Source organism: Natator depressus, chromosome 5, assembly GCF_965152275.1.
Source record: "Natator depressus isolate rNatDep1 chromosome 5, rNatDep2.hap1, whole genome shotgun sequence".
Lineage (NCBI taxonomy): Eukaryota > Metazoa > Chordata > Testudines > Cheloniidae > Natator > Natator depressus.
The window spans coordinates 94,265,753-94,283,932 of NC_134238.1; the positions used below are offsets into that span (position 1 = coordinate 94,265,753).

Consider the following 18,180-nt stretch of genomic DNA (forward strand, 5'->3'; position numbering starts at 1 on the left):
AGAACCTCACTTATGACTCCTCTTCATCTTGAGGATCAGCAATTCACTACAATTGGTTTTTTATAAGACTTTGCCCCTTCTGTTCATAGTTATTCACTTTCTTAATGTTTTTATTGTGGACTTGAACAAGCCCTTTTCAGAATACCAAGTAAAATGTGTTTATTGGGCCATGTTTGTTTAGTATTTTTTAAAAAATACTCTGAAAATGTTAGGTATGATTTTCTTATATGAAGTGATCCTATGGGGTTATATTTTTTCAGGCTTTTTATTCTCCTATCCTTAAATATACTGTATCATTTTCTCTTATATTGAGGTGAGACCCACTGGTCTGCAAATCCTCTCATCTCTCTTGGTTCCTTCTTTTTAAAGTAAGCCCCACATTAGCCACACTGTGATCATCATGAAGAATTGTTGATATATTCCGTAGCCATGTTGTTAACTAAAAATGTTTCTCACTTTATTTACCTCAGAAACCTCACATGAACTGAATACCATCTGTTTCTGGAATCTATTGCATTTGCATTTCTAAGGTCATTCTATCTATCCTTTTTTAGCACTTTCAATCTTTCTCAAGGCTACAATGATTTCCCACAGAAATTGTCTGAGATTTTCTTGAATCAAGATGGAATACAAAATGTTATGTAACTTCTCAGCAGTCACATATGCACTGATGTCTTTTATATTTTATTTCCTTTGAAAACCTCTCTGTAGACAGGGCAAACTGTTAAGTATTGTCATTTAATACCAGTTATGAAGAGAAAAAAAGAAAACAGAAGTATAGCTGTAGTAGCAACTTCCAAGATTATGGGGCCCTAATCCTGACTGAGGACTTGGGATAACATAAATAATAAATAGCAATTAGATAAGGCTAAGACAGAGACTAATAACTGCTGAGAAATGTTTATGGAGAAATTGTCTTAAACATTTAACTGTTTACAATTAAGAAATACCAACTTTCATTTACAATTAAATATTTCAGCGATCAAGATTACAGTTTCATGTTTGTTTTTCTTGGCAACATTTGTGACAGTCATTCTTTGCAATACGTTACAGTCTCCACCAGAGGGGAATATGCACAAGCAGTTAAGCTTTTACGATATTTTGCCTGGGACATAGAAGAAAATTTCTATAATCCAGTCACTCTAGCTTATAACTTTCCAGTCAGAAATAAATACTTAAACACTCAACTTGAGGGTTCTCTTCCTAGCACCGATATGAAAAGCTTGTAATTAATTGGGCCTCTTTGAATTCTGAATCGAGTTCTCCCAGCTTCAAAACTGCCATTTATTTTAATAGTAGCAGTTGGAGCCTCATTTTGAAAAAACAAAGTAGTCTGGGTGATGCCCTAAATATCCTTCAAAACAAGTAAATATACTGCAGAAGATTTTGTGGTAGACCCACAGCACCTGCCAGGGTAGACACAGCACTTGCCATGATGGGACCAATGTTTTTTTTTTACATAGAACAGTCTTGAAAAGTTGTCAAGAAAATGTACTAGCCTAGGGACAAAATGTATTTATTGGCCTTTGCTCTGATGATAATGAGAAACCAGATGGCCAGTTCTGCCACACACTAATATTTTACTTGTCACTGACCCATTGCTTACTCATGCTGGGCATGTGGGCAAGTAGAATTCTTCTGTAAGGAAGTGGTAGAGTTAGTTAGTGGAGGAGTTGTATCTTTGAAGTAAAAAGGGTGATGAGACTACAAAAAAGAATTGCAAGCTCTGGCTGTTAGCCTTGCATTCTGACCTACTGTACCCCTCAATAGTTATGTTAGACCAAGCAGTAAATGAGACTAGCTCATGGCTGCTTGGCCAGCTGTTACCTGTATCTGGAGGATTCCTCCTTGTGCTCTGGAATCTAAGCTTTCATTTAAAAATTGAAATCTCAAGTCCTTATGGTTGCAAAGAAAACATTAAATATGTGAGCCAGATGTCCACTATTGCAATGACGTTTGCTAATTCAGCAGACTGCCTGAAATAATACATCAGTCAGAGAGAAGCGTGGACTGCCCTTATTCATATATATGGAATGTTTACTCTGAAGATTATTGATGATAATGAGTACTTGTGGCACCTTAGAGACTAACCAATTTATTTGAGCATAAGCTTTCGCGAGCTACAGCTCACTTCATCGGATGCATACTGTGGAAAGTACAGAAGATCTGTTTATACACACAAACCATGAAAAAATGGGTGTTTACCATTACAAAAGGTTTTCTCTCCCCCCACCCCACTCTCCTGCTGGTAACAGCTTATCTAAAGTGATCACTCTCCTTACAATGTGTATGATAATCAAATTGGGCCATTTCCAGGACAAATCCAGGTTTTCTCTCCCCCCCCCCCACAAACCCACTCTCCTGTTGGTAATAGCTTATCTAAAGTGATCAGCCCACCTTGATTATCATACACAATGTAAGGAGAGTGATCACTTTAGATAAGCTATCACCAGCAGGAGAGTGGGGTGGGGAGAGAGAAAACCTTTTGTAGTGGTAAACACCCATTTTTTCATGCTTTGTGTGTATAAACAGATCTTCTATACTTTCCACAGTATGCATCCGATGAAGTGAGCTGTAGCTCTCGAAAGCTTATGCTCAAATAAATTGGTTAGTCTCTAAGGTACCACAAGTACTCCTTTTCTTTTTGTGAATACAGACTAACACGGCTGTTACTCTGAAACCTGTCATTGATGATAATGTTTACTACTTCGCTGCTGGTTTAAAAAAATGCAAAAAAAAACTTTTTCAGACCTTCAGAGCCTGGATGATTTTGCAGAAACTAAAATGTCACACATGTAAGCTTCCATTAGGGCCAAAATCTGCCCCAATACCATGTTAATTCTTGTTTCCTTCATCAGTAAAGGCAAGCAATTTATAAATATTTTCAGCTTCACTCCCCATTGCAGAAACTAGGAATTGACTTGTACTTTTTCCATTTTCTGAGTTAAGCTTTATTGCAGTTTGGGATACGTGGTAGCATTCCATCCATTCAGGCCACTCCATGAGCTTATCAAACTGAAAGTTTTATGAAGGTCTGAACTTTGGTTTTCTTCCTTTCTTATTTATGCTAGTTCAAAATGTGTCAGTCTACCTCTGACAACAGGACATGGGACAATGATAAACAATCACAGTAAGCATTGATTTCTTTTAACACTGAACAAGGAAGTTTGTTCTAAGGAAAATAACAGTGGGTGGTATCCTGACCACGTTGGAGTATTGAAGTCAAGCGTCCCTAAAGTTACTTTTTATCTTTCTCATGCTTCTACTAAAGATTTCCCTTTAGAATCATCTACTACAGAGGTAAAGAAAAAGTACACCTATCCTTAAAGATATTCAATGTAATCTTTCACACTGAGTGAAAGTAAATTTTGAAGCTCCTTGAATGCTGGCTCACTTGCTTTCAAGAATGCAGGATAAATGGGTGTGTCTGAAGAGAGATTGGTTTAAACACATTCAAATTAGCTACTTAGCTGTATGGTAGAGCTCTATATGGGATTATATTTAGTCCTGCTCCTGCTATTATGGCAGTGGGATCTGTGGGATCCCAGTACTGCTGCAGGCTCTACAAAAGTCCCGTGCAGGGCTCTCCAGTCCATTCTTTGGTCTTTCTCATGTGGCTAGGGAGCCACAGCAGAGTTCTCATTAATGCATGGTCAGTTTTCCTGTGATCCCTGACCTGCTCATTAGTTTTTACCTTGTGCTTATGCACACAACAATCCTTCACACCTGTGCAATGTAGGATCAAGTGATTGTATTCACGTTTATAAAAGCCACCTATGGACTCAGTACATTTGTTTTCTCTGTTTGGGGACCACATTTATTTATTCTCATATATAGAGAGAAGGGATTTAAATAGTTAATTTGTTCCAGTTCCTGATATCAAACTGGCTGCCCACCCACATTTGCAATTACTTTCCTTTGCTTCCTAATTGAAAATATAGCAGCTTCTGCTAAAGAAAACTTGATTTTTTTTTTGTGAAATTTTTTTTTTGTAAACCCAAAGTCAAAAACATGCAATACATTGCTGCAGTGACGAACATAGAAGGAGCTGCACTGCCAGGGCTGTAACCATGTGTACATTACTTTTAGAAGGTGACCTGTTTGGTCTGTACGCTGTGATTTGAATGCGAGCCAGTTTTTTCCAGTGGGGATGCTGTTTAGTTTGTTAGATTTTATTCTGTTTATGGCACTGGCCTTGCAAAAATGATACTGCCCTGAATAAAAATACATAAAATAGACCACATATCTCGAAAAGCTAATTACAATTAAATAGACATGATAAAACATAATGAAAACAATATACAGAGGTAATAAAATACTAGAACCTATCCCATCTCAAAGACTTATGAGAATTATAAATTCAAGGGTACTAGTAGGTTAGGTGAGAAGTAAGTCACAACCCCCAGTAACCATTAATTCCCAAGCTGGTTATCACATAACAGCCACAAGATTAATTTAACGAATGAATGCCTTGAATAAAAAATCTGTATGCAACTCCAATGGGGATGATGAAAAATATGTATAGGTTAGTGAATAAGTGTTGCCTGCCTCTGACAGAGTTACATTTCACATATGGATGCTATTTAAAAAAGTCCCCTACCTCCTTCTATGGTGCTAAATCCTCCTCTGTAGATGTCATAAAATTTTCCATCTAGATTTCTTTCTCCTCCTCTCCCCCTTATTCCATATTTCCCATCTCTCTGCCTTATCCATTAGTCCCTATCCCCTCACTAGTCTCACATCTTTCCAGATACACCACAAAATGCCCACCTAGAGCCAGATCCTTAGTTGGTGTAAATCAACATAGCTACATTGAAGTTAATGGACCTATAAAGAATTGTACGAGCTGGCATGTAATTCCTATAATCCTTTAATTTCTGAATATTTTGTTTTCTCTCCACCAACCCTCTGTTAACATGTTATATTTTTTAATTCTTGTTGTTTAATATAGTATTTAGGGAAAGAAAAAAGTGCTCAGACACATGCAACTGGTGTAAGGCTTCTAGTACACTTCCCAGTGGCTTCTTTTTGGATGCTACTTCCATTCTGTGTTACAATGTGTGATATGAGCTGTACTGGCTATACTTACCTCACGTAATTAATGACTAATTTTGTTTTGAAATGATTTGCATGTGAAGAAGCATGCACTCCATGTTGAATCTATAACAGAAACATTTCCTTTGCACCTCTCGAAAGAATACGGTAGGCTACACTGTATGACTGAGGAGCATACAAGCTCAGGGTGTGGTATTTCCAGTGAACTGGCAAAATTAAGACCCGATTTCAGCTTGCAAAATGTCTAGTCCGGTTGATAGGGTGTGTGTAATCACTTGGTGAATCAAGCCTACACTAGTATGTCTCCTGGCTCCCAAAGTCATTTCATCATCTGGTACACCAGATAAAATACAGATGTTTTGAGCTACAAACAGAGAGCTCAACCATTTTTTTCCCTTGGCTTGCCTTTCCTTTTAAATGTCTGGAAGCCATACAAGCTCTGTTTCCTCATTTCAGGCCTTGATATGATTTATTAACAAATTCCCAGTTTGGAATTGAATTGTTAGCCCACCAGAGTACCCACAAAAAAAGTATAATTTTAGAAAGTTTTTATATACACACTGTCTTAGTCTTTGGTCTGTGTGCTCATGAAAATTCATGATTCTGGTCTTTCATTTATTCTCACACAAGAAATGGAAGTGAAGGTTAGACATACAAAAAATGTATACTCTACACCCAGAAAGCGATTTTAATCCTGACCTAGCTACATCAATCTCTCAAAATGTAAATAAATTCTGCCTTCCCATTGACTTATCTCTTAGCATGCTCTGGTATGCTGCCCCTTAACTTGTTTGTCTAGGAGCCAAACTGAGACAACAGTTTTTTGTCTCATGAGACTCAAATGGTTGGTTATGAACCAACTTGTCCAATATGAATGGTCAATTAAGTTACAAAATCCACTGTAACATTCTCAACTACATTGTCTCAGACATAGTCCAGCAGAGATGAAGGTAATGGCATCGTTATTTGTGAGCTGAGTTCAAGGTCCAACACACCTCAGCCACAACCCTGCCTGCATTCACTTTAGCATACTTTTTAATAGAGAAAGATTTTTCAAAGGCACTTGTGGTAGTTATTGAATTAAGCTATGGGGGCTTGGGGATTTTGCCTAGATTGCCACCCTAATGAACATGACACAGCTAGCTGTGTATTTTGTTTGGTTATAGCAGGGAGTGGGAGTGAAGTGACTTGAGGTTTTTATTCTGTCACTGACTCACTGTGTGAGCTGGGACGTGTCATTTTACCTGTAGCTCAGTCCTGAATGAATGGGAATCAAATGGAAATATTACTTACTTGCCTTGGTGAAACAAAACGAGATCCTCAGATGAGACAAATTTTCTGTGTCATTATTTATTCATAGTTATAGATAATTGTAACCAGAAGAAAGCATCTAGATGCCAAATAAAAGCAAATTCAGGGCCTCTACTTATATCACTTTTGCAGATAAGAAATATGCTTCTGTTGGGCACAACACCTCTGAATGGATAGGAAGTACATTCGTTTGGAAACATTAGACAATAATTAGAGATTACTACTAGTGGGAACTACTAGTGAGTAGTAGTGAGTACTAGTGGGAACATTTTCTTGTTGCTGCCAACACCACCTGGCAGAAGGATTATATAGATGTTAGTTAATGGCAAGGCCGTGTAGATCTCAGGACAGCCATTCTTGTATCTGCTCTTTTAAATCCATATAAATACATTTGAATCAAAAGCAAATTTTCATTTGACTATATTTGTGACTCTCATGTTCACTTTCAATGAGCATCTGAGCACTTGAGCTTTACTAATTTGAATGCTCACACAGGATGAAATTCACATTCATTCAGAGGGTCAGTAGCAGGCCTATGCTTCATTGAAGTCCTACTTAGTTCCTGGTGTGGGACTTACACCGTGCAGAAGACTTGTGCTGGGCCTCTGCATGGCAGTGAATTTAATGTTAAAAAGCCTATTTTAAAGCTTGTATACAAATATTCACAAAAAGTGAATTCATAAAATTAACAAGTAGCGCTGCTTTGATTTGATGCATAAATCATGCAAACTGGGAATAAAACAATCCCAACACAGTACATAGTGCAAATTACCAGTAGTCACTAGGAATTGTTCATTAATCATCTACAGATTAAGAATTATTTGCTGAAGAAATATGTAAATAATTTTACAGTGAACAAATGTGAAAGTACTGTGATCTGCTTGCAGGTAGTTCATGAAAACAAAAAAGATATAAAATGATGTATTTGCGACAAATCATTTGCGACAAATCATTTGCTCTGCTCCAGTAATTATGATAATACTCATCAATAGCATTTTGCATTTCAAAATGTTTCATGGACATTAACTAATAACTTGCCATGATCTTGTGGGAGTAAAAATATTATCTCCATTGTATAAATGGGGAATCCGAGACAGAGAGAGTTGAAGTGACTTCAGGCAGTCACAGATGAAGCTAATGGCAGAGCCACGGCTAGAATTCAAGAACTCCAGCTCCAAATCCTATGTTCAGTCCATTAGATCATTATGGTTATTCTTAAATTTGAGGATCCATTAAATTACTTACAATATACTCTACACTTCATTCAAAGTGAAATTCAACCCTGTTCAGGGAGCCAACACAGGGCCTCAAAAATAGGGCCTAAACTGGATTTAAATTGTGCATAAGCCTTGGACTCTCTGCCGAAGGGTGAATTCCACCCTCTGTGACCAGATTTATATTCATAGTCCTTATGATTCCTTAACTTCACAGTCTGCTTAGATATGTGGTAGTTTTATCCAACCTATAGGACCTTGGAAACAAGGGGTTGGATGCCTTTCTAAACATTTCTAATCATAATAGTCCATGGGGTGAAATAAAAGGGATCAAAGGATCTAGCAACATACCATTCCAGAATTTCCCCTCCACTACCATGTTTTTTGGATTCACACACTTCCCGTGGAGTAGCTGTAAATTCTGTTTGCAGCTGGTGCAGTCATCAAAGTTGAGCCCGTCACATGTTGCACAGGTCCTATGGCACTCTTCACATTCTGCAAAGTCCTCATCCCTGTAGAAACCAGCTCTGCAGTCATTCACACATTCCCCATCTACAACATAGAAAACGCCTTTAAGTCATAGTATCACTCACACATATCAAGAACCACAAGATGAAGAAACGCTTTATACACCTATCCATTCTGGGTGTTGTGACGAACAGCAACATTAATAATACTGTGTGCTTGAGGATTATTAGTGAAGTTTAATCTCTAGTCTTCTTTATGCCGCTTCCAACCCCTGTTGGAAATTCAGGGATACATTTTGACAGATTGTGTGTGGTTTCAGTCATATGATTCCTATTAAAGCCAATTGGAAATGAACAAATTAAAGTCAATTGGGAATCTTGCAGCTGAGACCCATCACAGCTCCAAAACTGTATTCTTTAGATTCAGCACCCGAGATTAGACTTGTATATTTTGAATAATCCTGGCTACTTGAGATTGGGGAAGGTATATATCCCTGATCTCTCTCGGAGGCAATTTAAAAAACACAAACAGAACAGTAGAATAGTGTGAAATTTTTGTTGTGCCTCCCCCCTCCTCACCCCAGCCCCTGGTTTTAAATTTTATTGCAAACTTTACACTCAGCCCATGTCCTTATAGAAAACTTCACAAACCTTTCAAGCCATTCTCTACCAAGGTTTAAGTAGAGCTGAGTCTATCTCAAAATACTAACACTCACTATCTTATAAAAGTTCAGATCTAGATTTGAATTTCGTGATTGAACCCTAAGATCCGATTCCAGCAAATGTGGGGCCAATATTGAGTGAACCTGGGTTGATTCAGATCTTCAGCTACCACAGTGAAGGTGCTTGAATACCATGGTGATGTTCGGCAGTGTAAACACTAAAATAGTTAAGATAGATTCAGGGCTAGTTTGAGCAAATCTGAGGTTCCTTGCAAAGCCCAAAATTGAATTTGACTTCCTTCCAATGCACACAGTCAGGTAGGGAGCAACAGGTCTTGTGTTTGGAATTGGACATACAAATGGTAATATATAGGTTTGCAGAGGGAGACAGGAGAAAAGTTGATAGGGCTTTCAAATTAAACAGGAGAATGGAGGAGCTTACAATGTACACCAGCAATGGTCATGGTAACCTTGAGGCAAACTTGGTCTCTCCTTTATCATGACAGAGCTTTCTGTCAGCATGAAGCTGTGCTCCATAGCACCCAGAATTGGAGGGGTGAGTGTGCCATATGTTGGGGACTACCTGTAGCTCAGGTTTGGCAATATTGTCTGAATTAGTCCTGGTTGCTTTATAGTTTTATGAGGAATTCTTAGTTTTGTGTGAGTTTGATATGAAATTTAGTGGTTTTAACTGGGTTTTGCTCAGACAATTTGAGGTTTATTTGTTCAGACCTGAAAGTCAAAGTTAAGCTAGAATGTGCAAAGCCACACAAATTAAAAGCAAAGAAAAGGTTTGCTTCATTCTGTCAAACTAAAACCACCTCATTTCACACAGCTCTATCAAATAGAAATCTTTTCCTGTACGTGCTCAAAGAGAGGGGATTGAAGCCAAACACTTGTTAAAAATAAAAATCCCGGTTGGAATTCATAGTCAAACATTTTGGGACTTTTGAACCAAAAGATCCCTTGGATTTACACAAAGGGCCTGTTTCTACAAGGTGTCCTCGATTCATATTGACGTCTATAGAGGATGCTCAGGAACCTCAGAGAATTAGGTCCAAATTTTGGCTTTTAGTGCAAATCGTTTTTGAGACGGCATATATATGTTACCTGTTACTTTGCTTACCTAAGAGATAAAAGCCTTTTTTACACCTGTAGCACTCATAGTTGTCACAGCTGATGCAGTTTTCATCACATTCTATACACTGAAAAGTACTCTCATCATTGTAGGTGTTGTCAGGGCAGTTCTTATAGCAATGCTGCTTATACCTAGTGACAGAACATTCTTAGTAAATTTAATAAGTCTGTGTGAGGTCATGGAGTTCATTTTTGTAAGTGTGGTGAACAGGCATAATTCCTAAGCAGATGTAATACAATTACTCACAAACTAAATAGCTACCTAGTTCAACACTACTCTACAAGCCAGGTTTGTTAATATTATGGTTCTCAAATATACTTGTAAAGTTTGATTTAAAAAAATTGATGCATACAATTGTGTGCCTAATTTGTACATTTATTGCAGTTGCTTGATAACTGGCCATCTGAACATGCATAACACCATATTTGTACACACAGTCATGTATGTGTATACACAGATTCATAGATCCACAAATTTTAAAGCCAGAAGAGACCATTGTGATCATCTAATCTGCCTTCCTGCATAATAGAGGCCATAGGACTTTCTTGAATTAATTCCTGTTTCAAGTCCAATAGCTGCTGTTGAAATACAGCATGTCTTTTAGAAAAAGGTCCAGTCTTGATTTTAAAATTTCCAGTGATCCAGTATCCAGTACCTTTGGTAAGTTGTTTCAATGGTTAATTAACCTTACTGTTAAAAATGTGTGTCTTATTTCTAATCTGAGGATGTCTAGCTTCAACTTCCAGCCATTGGATCTTGTTATACCTTTGCTAGATTGAAGAGCCTTCTACCATCAAATTTCTGTTTCTTATGTAGGTACTTATAATCAGAGGTCAAATAAATTCTTAACCTTCTCTTTGGTAGAATAAGTTAATTGAGCTCCTTGAGTCTATCACTATAAGGCATGTGTTCTAATCTTTTAATCATTCTTGTGGGTCTTCTCTGAATCCTCTCCAATTTTTCAACCCCCTTCTTGAATTGTGATTACCAGAAATGGACACAGTATTTCAGCAGTGCCAAACACATAGGTAATATAACCTCCCTAATCCTACTCAATATTCCTCAGTTTATACGTGTAAGGATCACATTAGCCCTTTAATCTCAGTGTTGCACTGGGAGCTCATGTTCAGCTCATTATCCACCATGGCCCCCCAAGTCTTTTTCAGAGTCACTCCTTCCACAGATAGAGTCCCCCTTTCTGTAGGTATGGCCCACATTCTTTGTTCCTAGATGTATGACCTTACATTTGGCCATATTGAAACACACATTGTTTGATTGCGTCCAGTTTAACAAGTGATCCAGATCACTCTGTATCAGTGACCTGTCCTCTTCATCATTTACTCCAATCTTTGTGTCACTTGCAAACTTTATCAGTGATGATTTCGTTTTCTTCCAAGTCATTGATAAAAATGTTAAACAATGTAGGGCCAAGAACTGATCTTTTCTGAAGTCCCTCTAGAAACATACGCTCAATGATGATTCCTTGTTTACAATTACATTTTGAGACCTATCAGCCAGTTTTTAATCTTGGATATTACTTAATCTACAGCATGAATGTTGAGGATTGTAATATGTATTTTCTAACTGCAACATTAAATTAATTACAACTGCAAATACTTACTACTGGGCCCTGTAGATAGTGGATATCAGATGTAGCATATATGGGGATTAATCCTGGAATTTGCCAACTGGTAAATTTCCAGGATCCAGGTACCGAAAGACAAAGACTTCCTCAACACAGATGTGAGGCTGGATACTTGCCATTTTCAATAAAGTAAGGCTTTCCCCCAAGAAGGTAAACAGGTAGGCTATTGTTTGTTATGCCACTGGCTGCTAATCTCAATAGCTTGACAGCATTAGCGTGCTGGATCTGTTTATTGCCATCACTGAATATCAGATGTCAGGCATGAACCTGCTCCCTCTGGGATTTTGCCATTGACTTAGGTAGGAGCAGGAAAAGACTAAAACAACCTGATTCTGCTTGGTGATAAATTTCCTCAACGCTTGTTATGGTCAGTGGGAGTTAAGGCCAAGGTGTTAAGTATCCTCAAGTGATAATGCTGTGCTTTAGGGTTTGAGGGAGTCTCCCCCACACCTATCTTTCCCCCCCCTTTTTAAAGTTCTTCAACCACCCTTCTTTGTTCAAGCAGCAACTAGAAGCTAACTGATATGGCATAACCTCCATTACCTTTGGGAGCATTGTTTTTGGTTCAGAAAATGTAGTGACACTAAAAGAGTTGAACTTACATATAGTAATTGTGGACGCATGCTGTGCATATTCTTGGGTCATCTGGAATTAAAAAACAAAATTATATAAATGGTACTCTAGTTTGAAAAACAAAATGCTATACATGGCAAAGTTTAAAAATAAATTATTTTCTGATATTGCAGTTATGAGAGATGGGCCTGAACTGGAATCTCAGATCTGAATCCCCTTCAGTTTTGAAGTAATTTCTTCCCAAAACCAGATTCTGGCCTAAATTTTGAAGTGACTAGTGATTCGGAGCACCCAACTTAAGACACCTTAAAGGGGCCAGCTCTTCATAAAACACTGAGCACCCATCTTCTGAAAATCAGGACCCTTCAAAGGGTCTTAAATTGGGCATCAAAAAGTTTAGAGACTCATAATCACAAGTCACTGTTCAAAATGTGCTTTCGGCCTAATTCTAGTTACTACAAAGGGAAATTCTCAGCATGACATTTTAAAAAGCAATCTTTTAAAAAATATAAATAAGCACTGAAACTTGCAAACCATGATTTGCATGAATACATATCTGCAGACTCATGCAAATCAGGGTTTGCACACATACATTTGTGCCCAGGTCTTTGGGGTTAGAAGAATGTCTGTACAAGACTGCAAACACTAGTTTGTGCGAATGCTTCTGATAATTGGTCAGATAGAATTACTCCTGGAACATGGACATTCTCTGCTGTTTGCAACTGGTGCAGCAGAGAACAGACACAACAAGGTGTCATTATTCCCTGTCTTGTTTCAAACCAGCCAGCGGTCCAGTTGGGGTCCCAAAGGGACTGTCCACCAGCTGTAGTTTGCCTGAGTGTGGTGTGCACCAGTCACATTCCCTCCATACTCCTAACACACCAACTATGTCCTGGCCATGGTGTAGGAGCAGGCATATTTGGCTCTACACTCACTGGGGACTCTCCCACATGAAGGGAATTCTCACCTGGGTAGTTGCAGCTGGTTTTGATGCCCTTTGCCTTACCTAAGCAACCCACCGGTAGCTGTGAATGGGCTGGAGAATTTGGAACACTAACATTTCAGCATTTTAAAACAAGAAATACAAATATTGTAAATACTATTACAAGAAGGCTGTGTTTAAATTCCCAGAATGGGGTGAAGACAGACCTGGAGCAAGAGATCAGCACAAGTCCAGTGTGTTTATAAATATTCTGCCATGAAATATATGTAAATTTGTTTCTGGTACTTCACAGTATGCTTAGGTCCAGATTTTTAATGACCCTACTTTAACCGTGTTGACAGTATTTCCTTGTATATAAACTGCACCTTGCAAATGCACATATAATAGCCAGGCACACACTTACCTGTTTTGCACATATACCTGATAAGTCATTATTGAAGCGTGAGGTTTTTCCCACAAAGACTGCATGCTTGTTGTAAATATGCTCCTTCATGTTTACAGAATAAATAACAAAAGCAACCACTTACTTCAGTATTCTTTGGATTAGTTTTTCTAATGTTGATAAAGGAAAATACTATTAAAATATTTAAGTACTTTCTCTACATTTTTATCCTCAATGTAAGGTATTTAATTTGCCCAGAGTTTCTTTTGCATGGTTTCTGAGACCAGTAATGAGTTCTATAAGGAAATTTCCTCACAAAGACATTTTCTAAAGTTGTTTGTTTTCCCTTCTAGTGTATATGACATTTCTTCTTGGCACAGAGGTTTATGATAAATCAGGGTAGGCTAGTGTGTATATACTCATGTACAGAATATCAGGATGCCAGATATTTGGGTTTGTTGTTAATATTTCAGGTGAGGTACCACCAGTCCCAAGAAGTCATTGATAGAAACAGATAGGTATTGTCTCAAGAACATTCTGAGAATTTGTGGGGATCACTTGGAGTTTTACTTCCAAAGTCTTCAGATGCTCTCTCCCTTTCAGGAGTATATTAATTTGTTTTCATGTATAGGAGCTCTATTTTCCCTGGCTCCGTGGGATGTTCTGGAGAAAGTGGTCTCTCTTGATTATCCACTTTTAGTTCTTTCTTTTGTTACCTATATTTGGCATTGCCTAAATAGGTGTCTCCTAGACAAATTGAGAATATAATTACAAACATAGAATTTTTTTGGCTTTTAGTAAAGAGAACAGAAATGTGAACATTAAATAAGTTAGTTGCTTAGGCAGATGTTTAAAAAAATGAATATTTAAAGAGCATTCCATTCTTGATCTTGTCAGGCAAGAGCGTATTCAAGGATAAAAAGGGAACCCTTCCTGAAACAGTGCTAGTCTCCAGCTTCTTACATTCCTGTGAAGGTGGATGTGCTAATAGTAAATACCTTGTCAGGAGGCTATATCCATCTTTGGGAAAAGCTAACTTTAGACTGTTTCATTTGGAAGGTGTTTGGGTTTGAATCCTATATGGAGGCCTCCAGGGTGAGATCCGTTGGCAGATTTTCAAACTGCTAAAGCCGGAAGAAGAGTGTATCATGATTCAAGGAGGTCAAAGCAAAACTTACAGATGTTTTGTCTTCCCTTTGAAATGACTGGCAAACAGAGTTATGTATTTTTGCCATTTCTCTCTGATATCATAATTTGCTGAGCACCCTCAATGCTTGTTTACTCTATTGGGAGGGAAAGTTACTGAGCAACTCACAGGAATAGGCCCAGTAATTGTATACATGACAAAAGAATGGATATAAAAAGGGTCAGTGTTGATCATCATTGCTATGGAAGGTTTTGAGAACTTGGTTTCTGTTCACATCTTTCAGTAGATACTTATGTCTCCTCTCCTCTCCTTGTGTAACTATATAGCAGGGAACCACAACCTGTCAGAGGGACTTCTACAGCAGGCTGTTGAGCTACTATCTATCAAACTGTAAAAAGAAAATTATTACAGGGAATGCATGTCTGGAACTGTAGCTAGAGATAACGACCCCTCTGAAAACACACTAATCATTTAATTATTAATTTTTTTTGTCATTCAGAGGAAATTATGGGGTTATACTGTCAGGGGTAAAGTCATACTCATCTCAGTTCTTTCATTTTTTTCTAGTTAAAACTATTGGAGGATCCAATCATATATTCAGATTTGCAGCCTTTGTTAAACCAGTGTGACCCGAGTACACTTGTCTATTGATTTGGTCACTCCATTAAATCATTTGTTAGAACTTGCTACAACATTATTTGTTGTCTGAAAATTATGCCAATTAAAATGGATACTTTACTGTTCTATAGTTGGGCAGCTAAAGCTTCTGAGTTAAAATTGTTAATATGCTATGGACCTTGGATAAGAAAGAAATCCAAAAGTTATAATTTTATCTGATGGCAGGCAGAAATAAAACATGGCTCACACATAATCCTGTAATATTGAATTAGCCATTCAATACAGATCCTGCTTTATATCTTCCAAGTTGTTTGAAACCATCTTTGAGAGAGACCCTATTCTGGAAGAACTTATTGAATTAAATTCTTCTCAAACATGGCTCCCTGAAAACTTGCTAGACTAATACTAGGCTCAATTCTTAGCTAAAACAAACATGAAAGGATTCTGAGATGGATGTCCATGTGTTCACATCATATTCAATCTGAATTTAAACATCCATGTGGGTAGCTATAAAAGGTCTGGGTCTCCAGAGAGTAAGCAAACCAGTACAGGTCTCCGGTTTCAGGAATCTTTTTTGGCATGTGACTACTAATGATTGATCTGCATATTATCCTGATATTATCAGTGTTATTTCCAATTCTAGTGGTACTCACCCCACTTCTTTTGAAGCCAAAAGCAAAGCACCCATTGATTACAATGGGAGCAGGATTTAACCCATTCAAATCTATGGTCAGATTGTGCCCTCAGTTATGTGTGCACAACTCCCATTGACTTCATTGACTTTGTGATTTTGTTACGTTAGCTAAGTATACATCACCTAGAGTTGGTTTCCCTCCCTCTTTGTAACCAACTGATTCCTTCCTCCCCGCCTCCCACTTTCTCTAGCACAATAAGGCTGGAGTAGAGATAATAGCTGGTGTAAAAATAATCTATGTTTTGATATAAGAAAAGTACATTAAAAGATTAACTGTTGGTCAAAAGTCAAAGACTCTAATTTCAATTGTAGTTCTCTGGTTTAGGAAATTGTTTGGTGCCTTTTCTATTCCTGAAGAGAAGTACTGACATTCATGTTACAAGCATAATGGCGTTTTGCTGGAGGAGTATTTATGTTTGAATAAATAAAGTTAAACTGAAAGGGATTTGTAATATTACCATACAGGCTTAAATAGATATTTATATGTGTTCATGCATATTAAAAATTAAGTCCAAAGGTGTTTTGAAAATCCTGGTGATGTTTCATTATGTCTGTTCACAGCATTTAGCCGGGGTCTGATTCTGGAAACATTACTTACATTACAGGTCCTCTGTACTGAATTTCCCCCATTGAGTATAATTACTCACTCAAGTAGTGCCATCAAATTAGAACCAGATCCTGAAATGACTCAAGCGTACACTTAACTTTATGCACTGTGAGTATAATTTTATGCACTTTTTGTTTTAGCTTTCCATTTGTTTATTAACTATCACTTTTTAATTAAATTGCTTGGAGGAAAAATTAATTGACTCGCCTTGAGCCTGCAATGTATTAAGCACACCCAGCTCCTCTTGCAATCAGAGGGAGATGAGGTATTCAGCGCCTGGCATTATCAAGCCCTTGCTCTCCTTTTAAAATTTAATCAAAGGTAATGGCTAGAAATGATTTGATATTACACTATGGTCTTCCTTTAAGGATCAAGATTTTGTAATTGCTTAATTGCTTAATTTCAAGTTATTGCTAGTTTTATTGCATATTGAAATAATATGAAAACAGTACTGTAAGCTTTAATGTGTCACCGATGAGTATAGTTATATTTTACCACTCTAGAATTTTTTTTACTTTTACTTTATTGGCTCTCAGTTAAAACAACTGAAACATACACTGCTCTCATAATGGGAATGTTGACTAGAGAGGGCCCAAACCAAAATCACAGCACCCAGGCAATCCCCAAACTTTGGGAAATATCAGACCCAAGCTTTGTTGCTTGGGTCGTCTCTGGTTGTGTGAAAGGTTTGGTTTTTTTCTTCCATTTTTGTCCCAGTTTTCTTTTTTCATCTTTCTCTCTTCTGTCACACTATCTGTTCTATCTTCTTTCTCTTCCTTTTTTTCTTGACGCCATTTCACCTTTCTTTGGGTGGCCAGGACACCTGAGAGCCAGCCAGGTGAGAAAGGACATCAGCGTATAACAGCAAGAGAGGCGGCCAGATTCTGCTCTTAATTATGGTGCTATAACACAGGACTAACTTTAATTTTGATTACTGTGGTTTTATTTACAAAACAAAAAGAAAAAGACATGGTCTTTGCCCCAAAGATTATACAGTCTAATTTGACTCATGATGTAAGGAAAGGTTGTAATGAACAATAGAGGAGATGAGGTATGAGAAGACAAAGATTACGTGGTTACTCAGTGTGTTCCATGTAATGGTTCCATAGCTTAAGAGGGCAGCGGGTCTCAGGAGTGAGTGATAATAAATTCATGTTTTTCAGCAACAGGGAAGATCTGGATTTTTAGGAGACATTTGAAATGAGAAGAGGTTGAGTGGGAGGAAGTACTATCAGGTGGAATAGGTCAGTTGACTTAATGGATTTGATTTATACTATTTTGCAAAATAAGAATCTGGTCCAAAATGTGCCAACCCCTGATGTGATGGGTTATACATGAACATAAGAATGGCCATACTAAGTCAGACGAATGGTCCATCTAGCCCAGGATCTTGTCTTCGTACAGTGGTCAGTGCCAGATTTTTAGAGGGAATGAATAGAACAGAATAATTGTTGAGTGATCCATCCCCGGTCGTCCAGTCCCAGCTTCTGGGAGTCAGAGGTTCTGGGGTTGTGTCCCTCACCATCTTGGCTAATAGTCATCGATGGACCTAGACTCCATGAATTTATTTAATTCTTTTTTTAACCCAGTTATACTTTTGGCTGTCACATGTCACCCATAATGAGTTCCATAGGTTGACTGTGCGTTGTGTGAAGATGTATGTACTTCCCTCTGTTTATTTTAAAACTTCTCCCTATTAATATCATTGGATGACCCCTGGCTCT

At 37.8% G+C, this 18,180-nt stretch overlaps 1 protein-coding gene across 2 annotated transcripts in view; it reads right to left on the reverse strand.

Annotated features, from left to right (window-relative positions):
* Window positions 1-18,180, reverse strand: part of PCSK5 (proprotein convertase subtilisin/kexin type 5) — a 303,081-nt gene that overhangs the window by 18,021 nt on the left and 266,880 nt on the right. Inside the window, exons 25-27 of one of the 2 annotated variants that reach the window (XM_074953227.1) lie at window positions 12,095-12,137; window positions 9,836-9,978; window positions 7,932-8,132 (exon numbers count right to left, since the gene is read on the reverse strand). In XM_074953227.1, the coding sequence (XP_074809328.1) occupies window positions 7,932-8,132; window positions 9,836-9,978; window positions 12,095-12,137 (387 nt within the window). Of the gene's footprint in view, window positions 1-7,931; window positions 8,133-9,835; window positions 9,979-12,094; window positions 12,138-16,947; window positions 17,280-18,180 lie in introns of those variants that run through there. The other variant, XM_074953228.1, reaches the window with a different exon arrangement.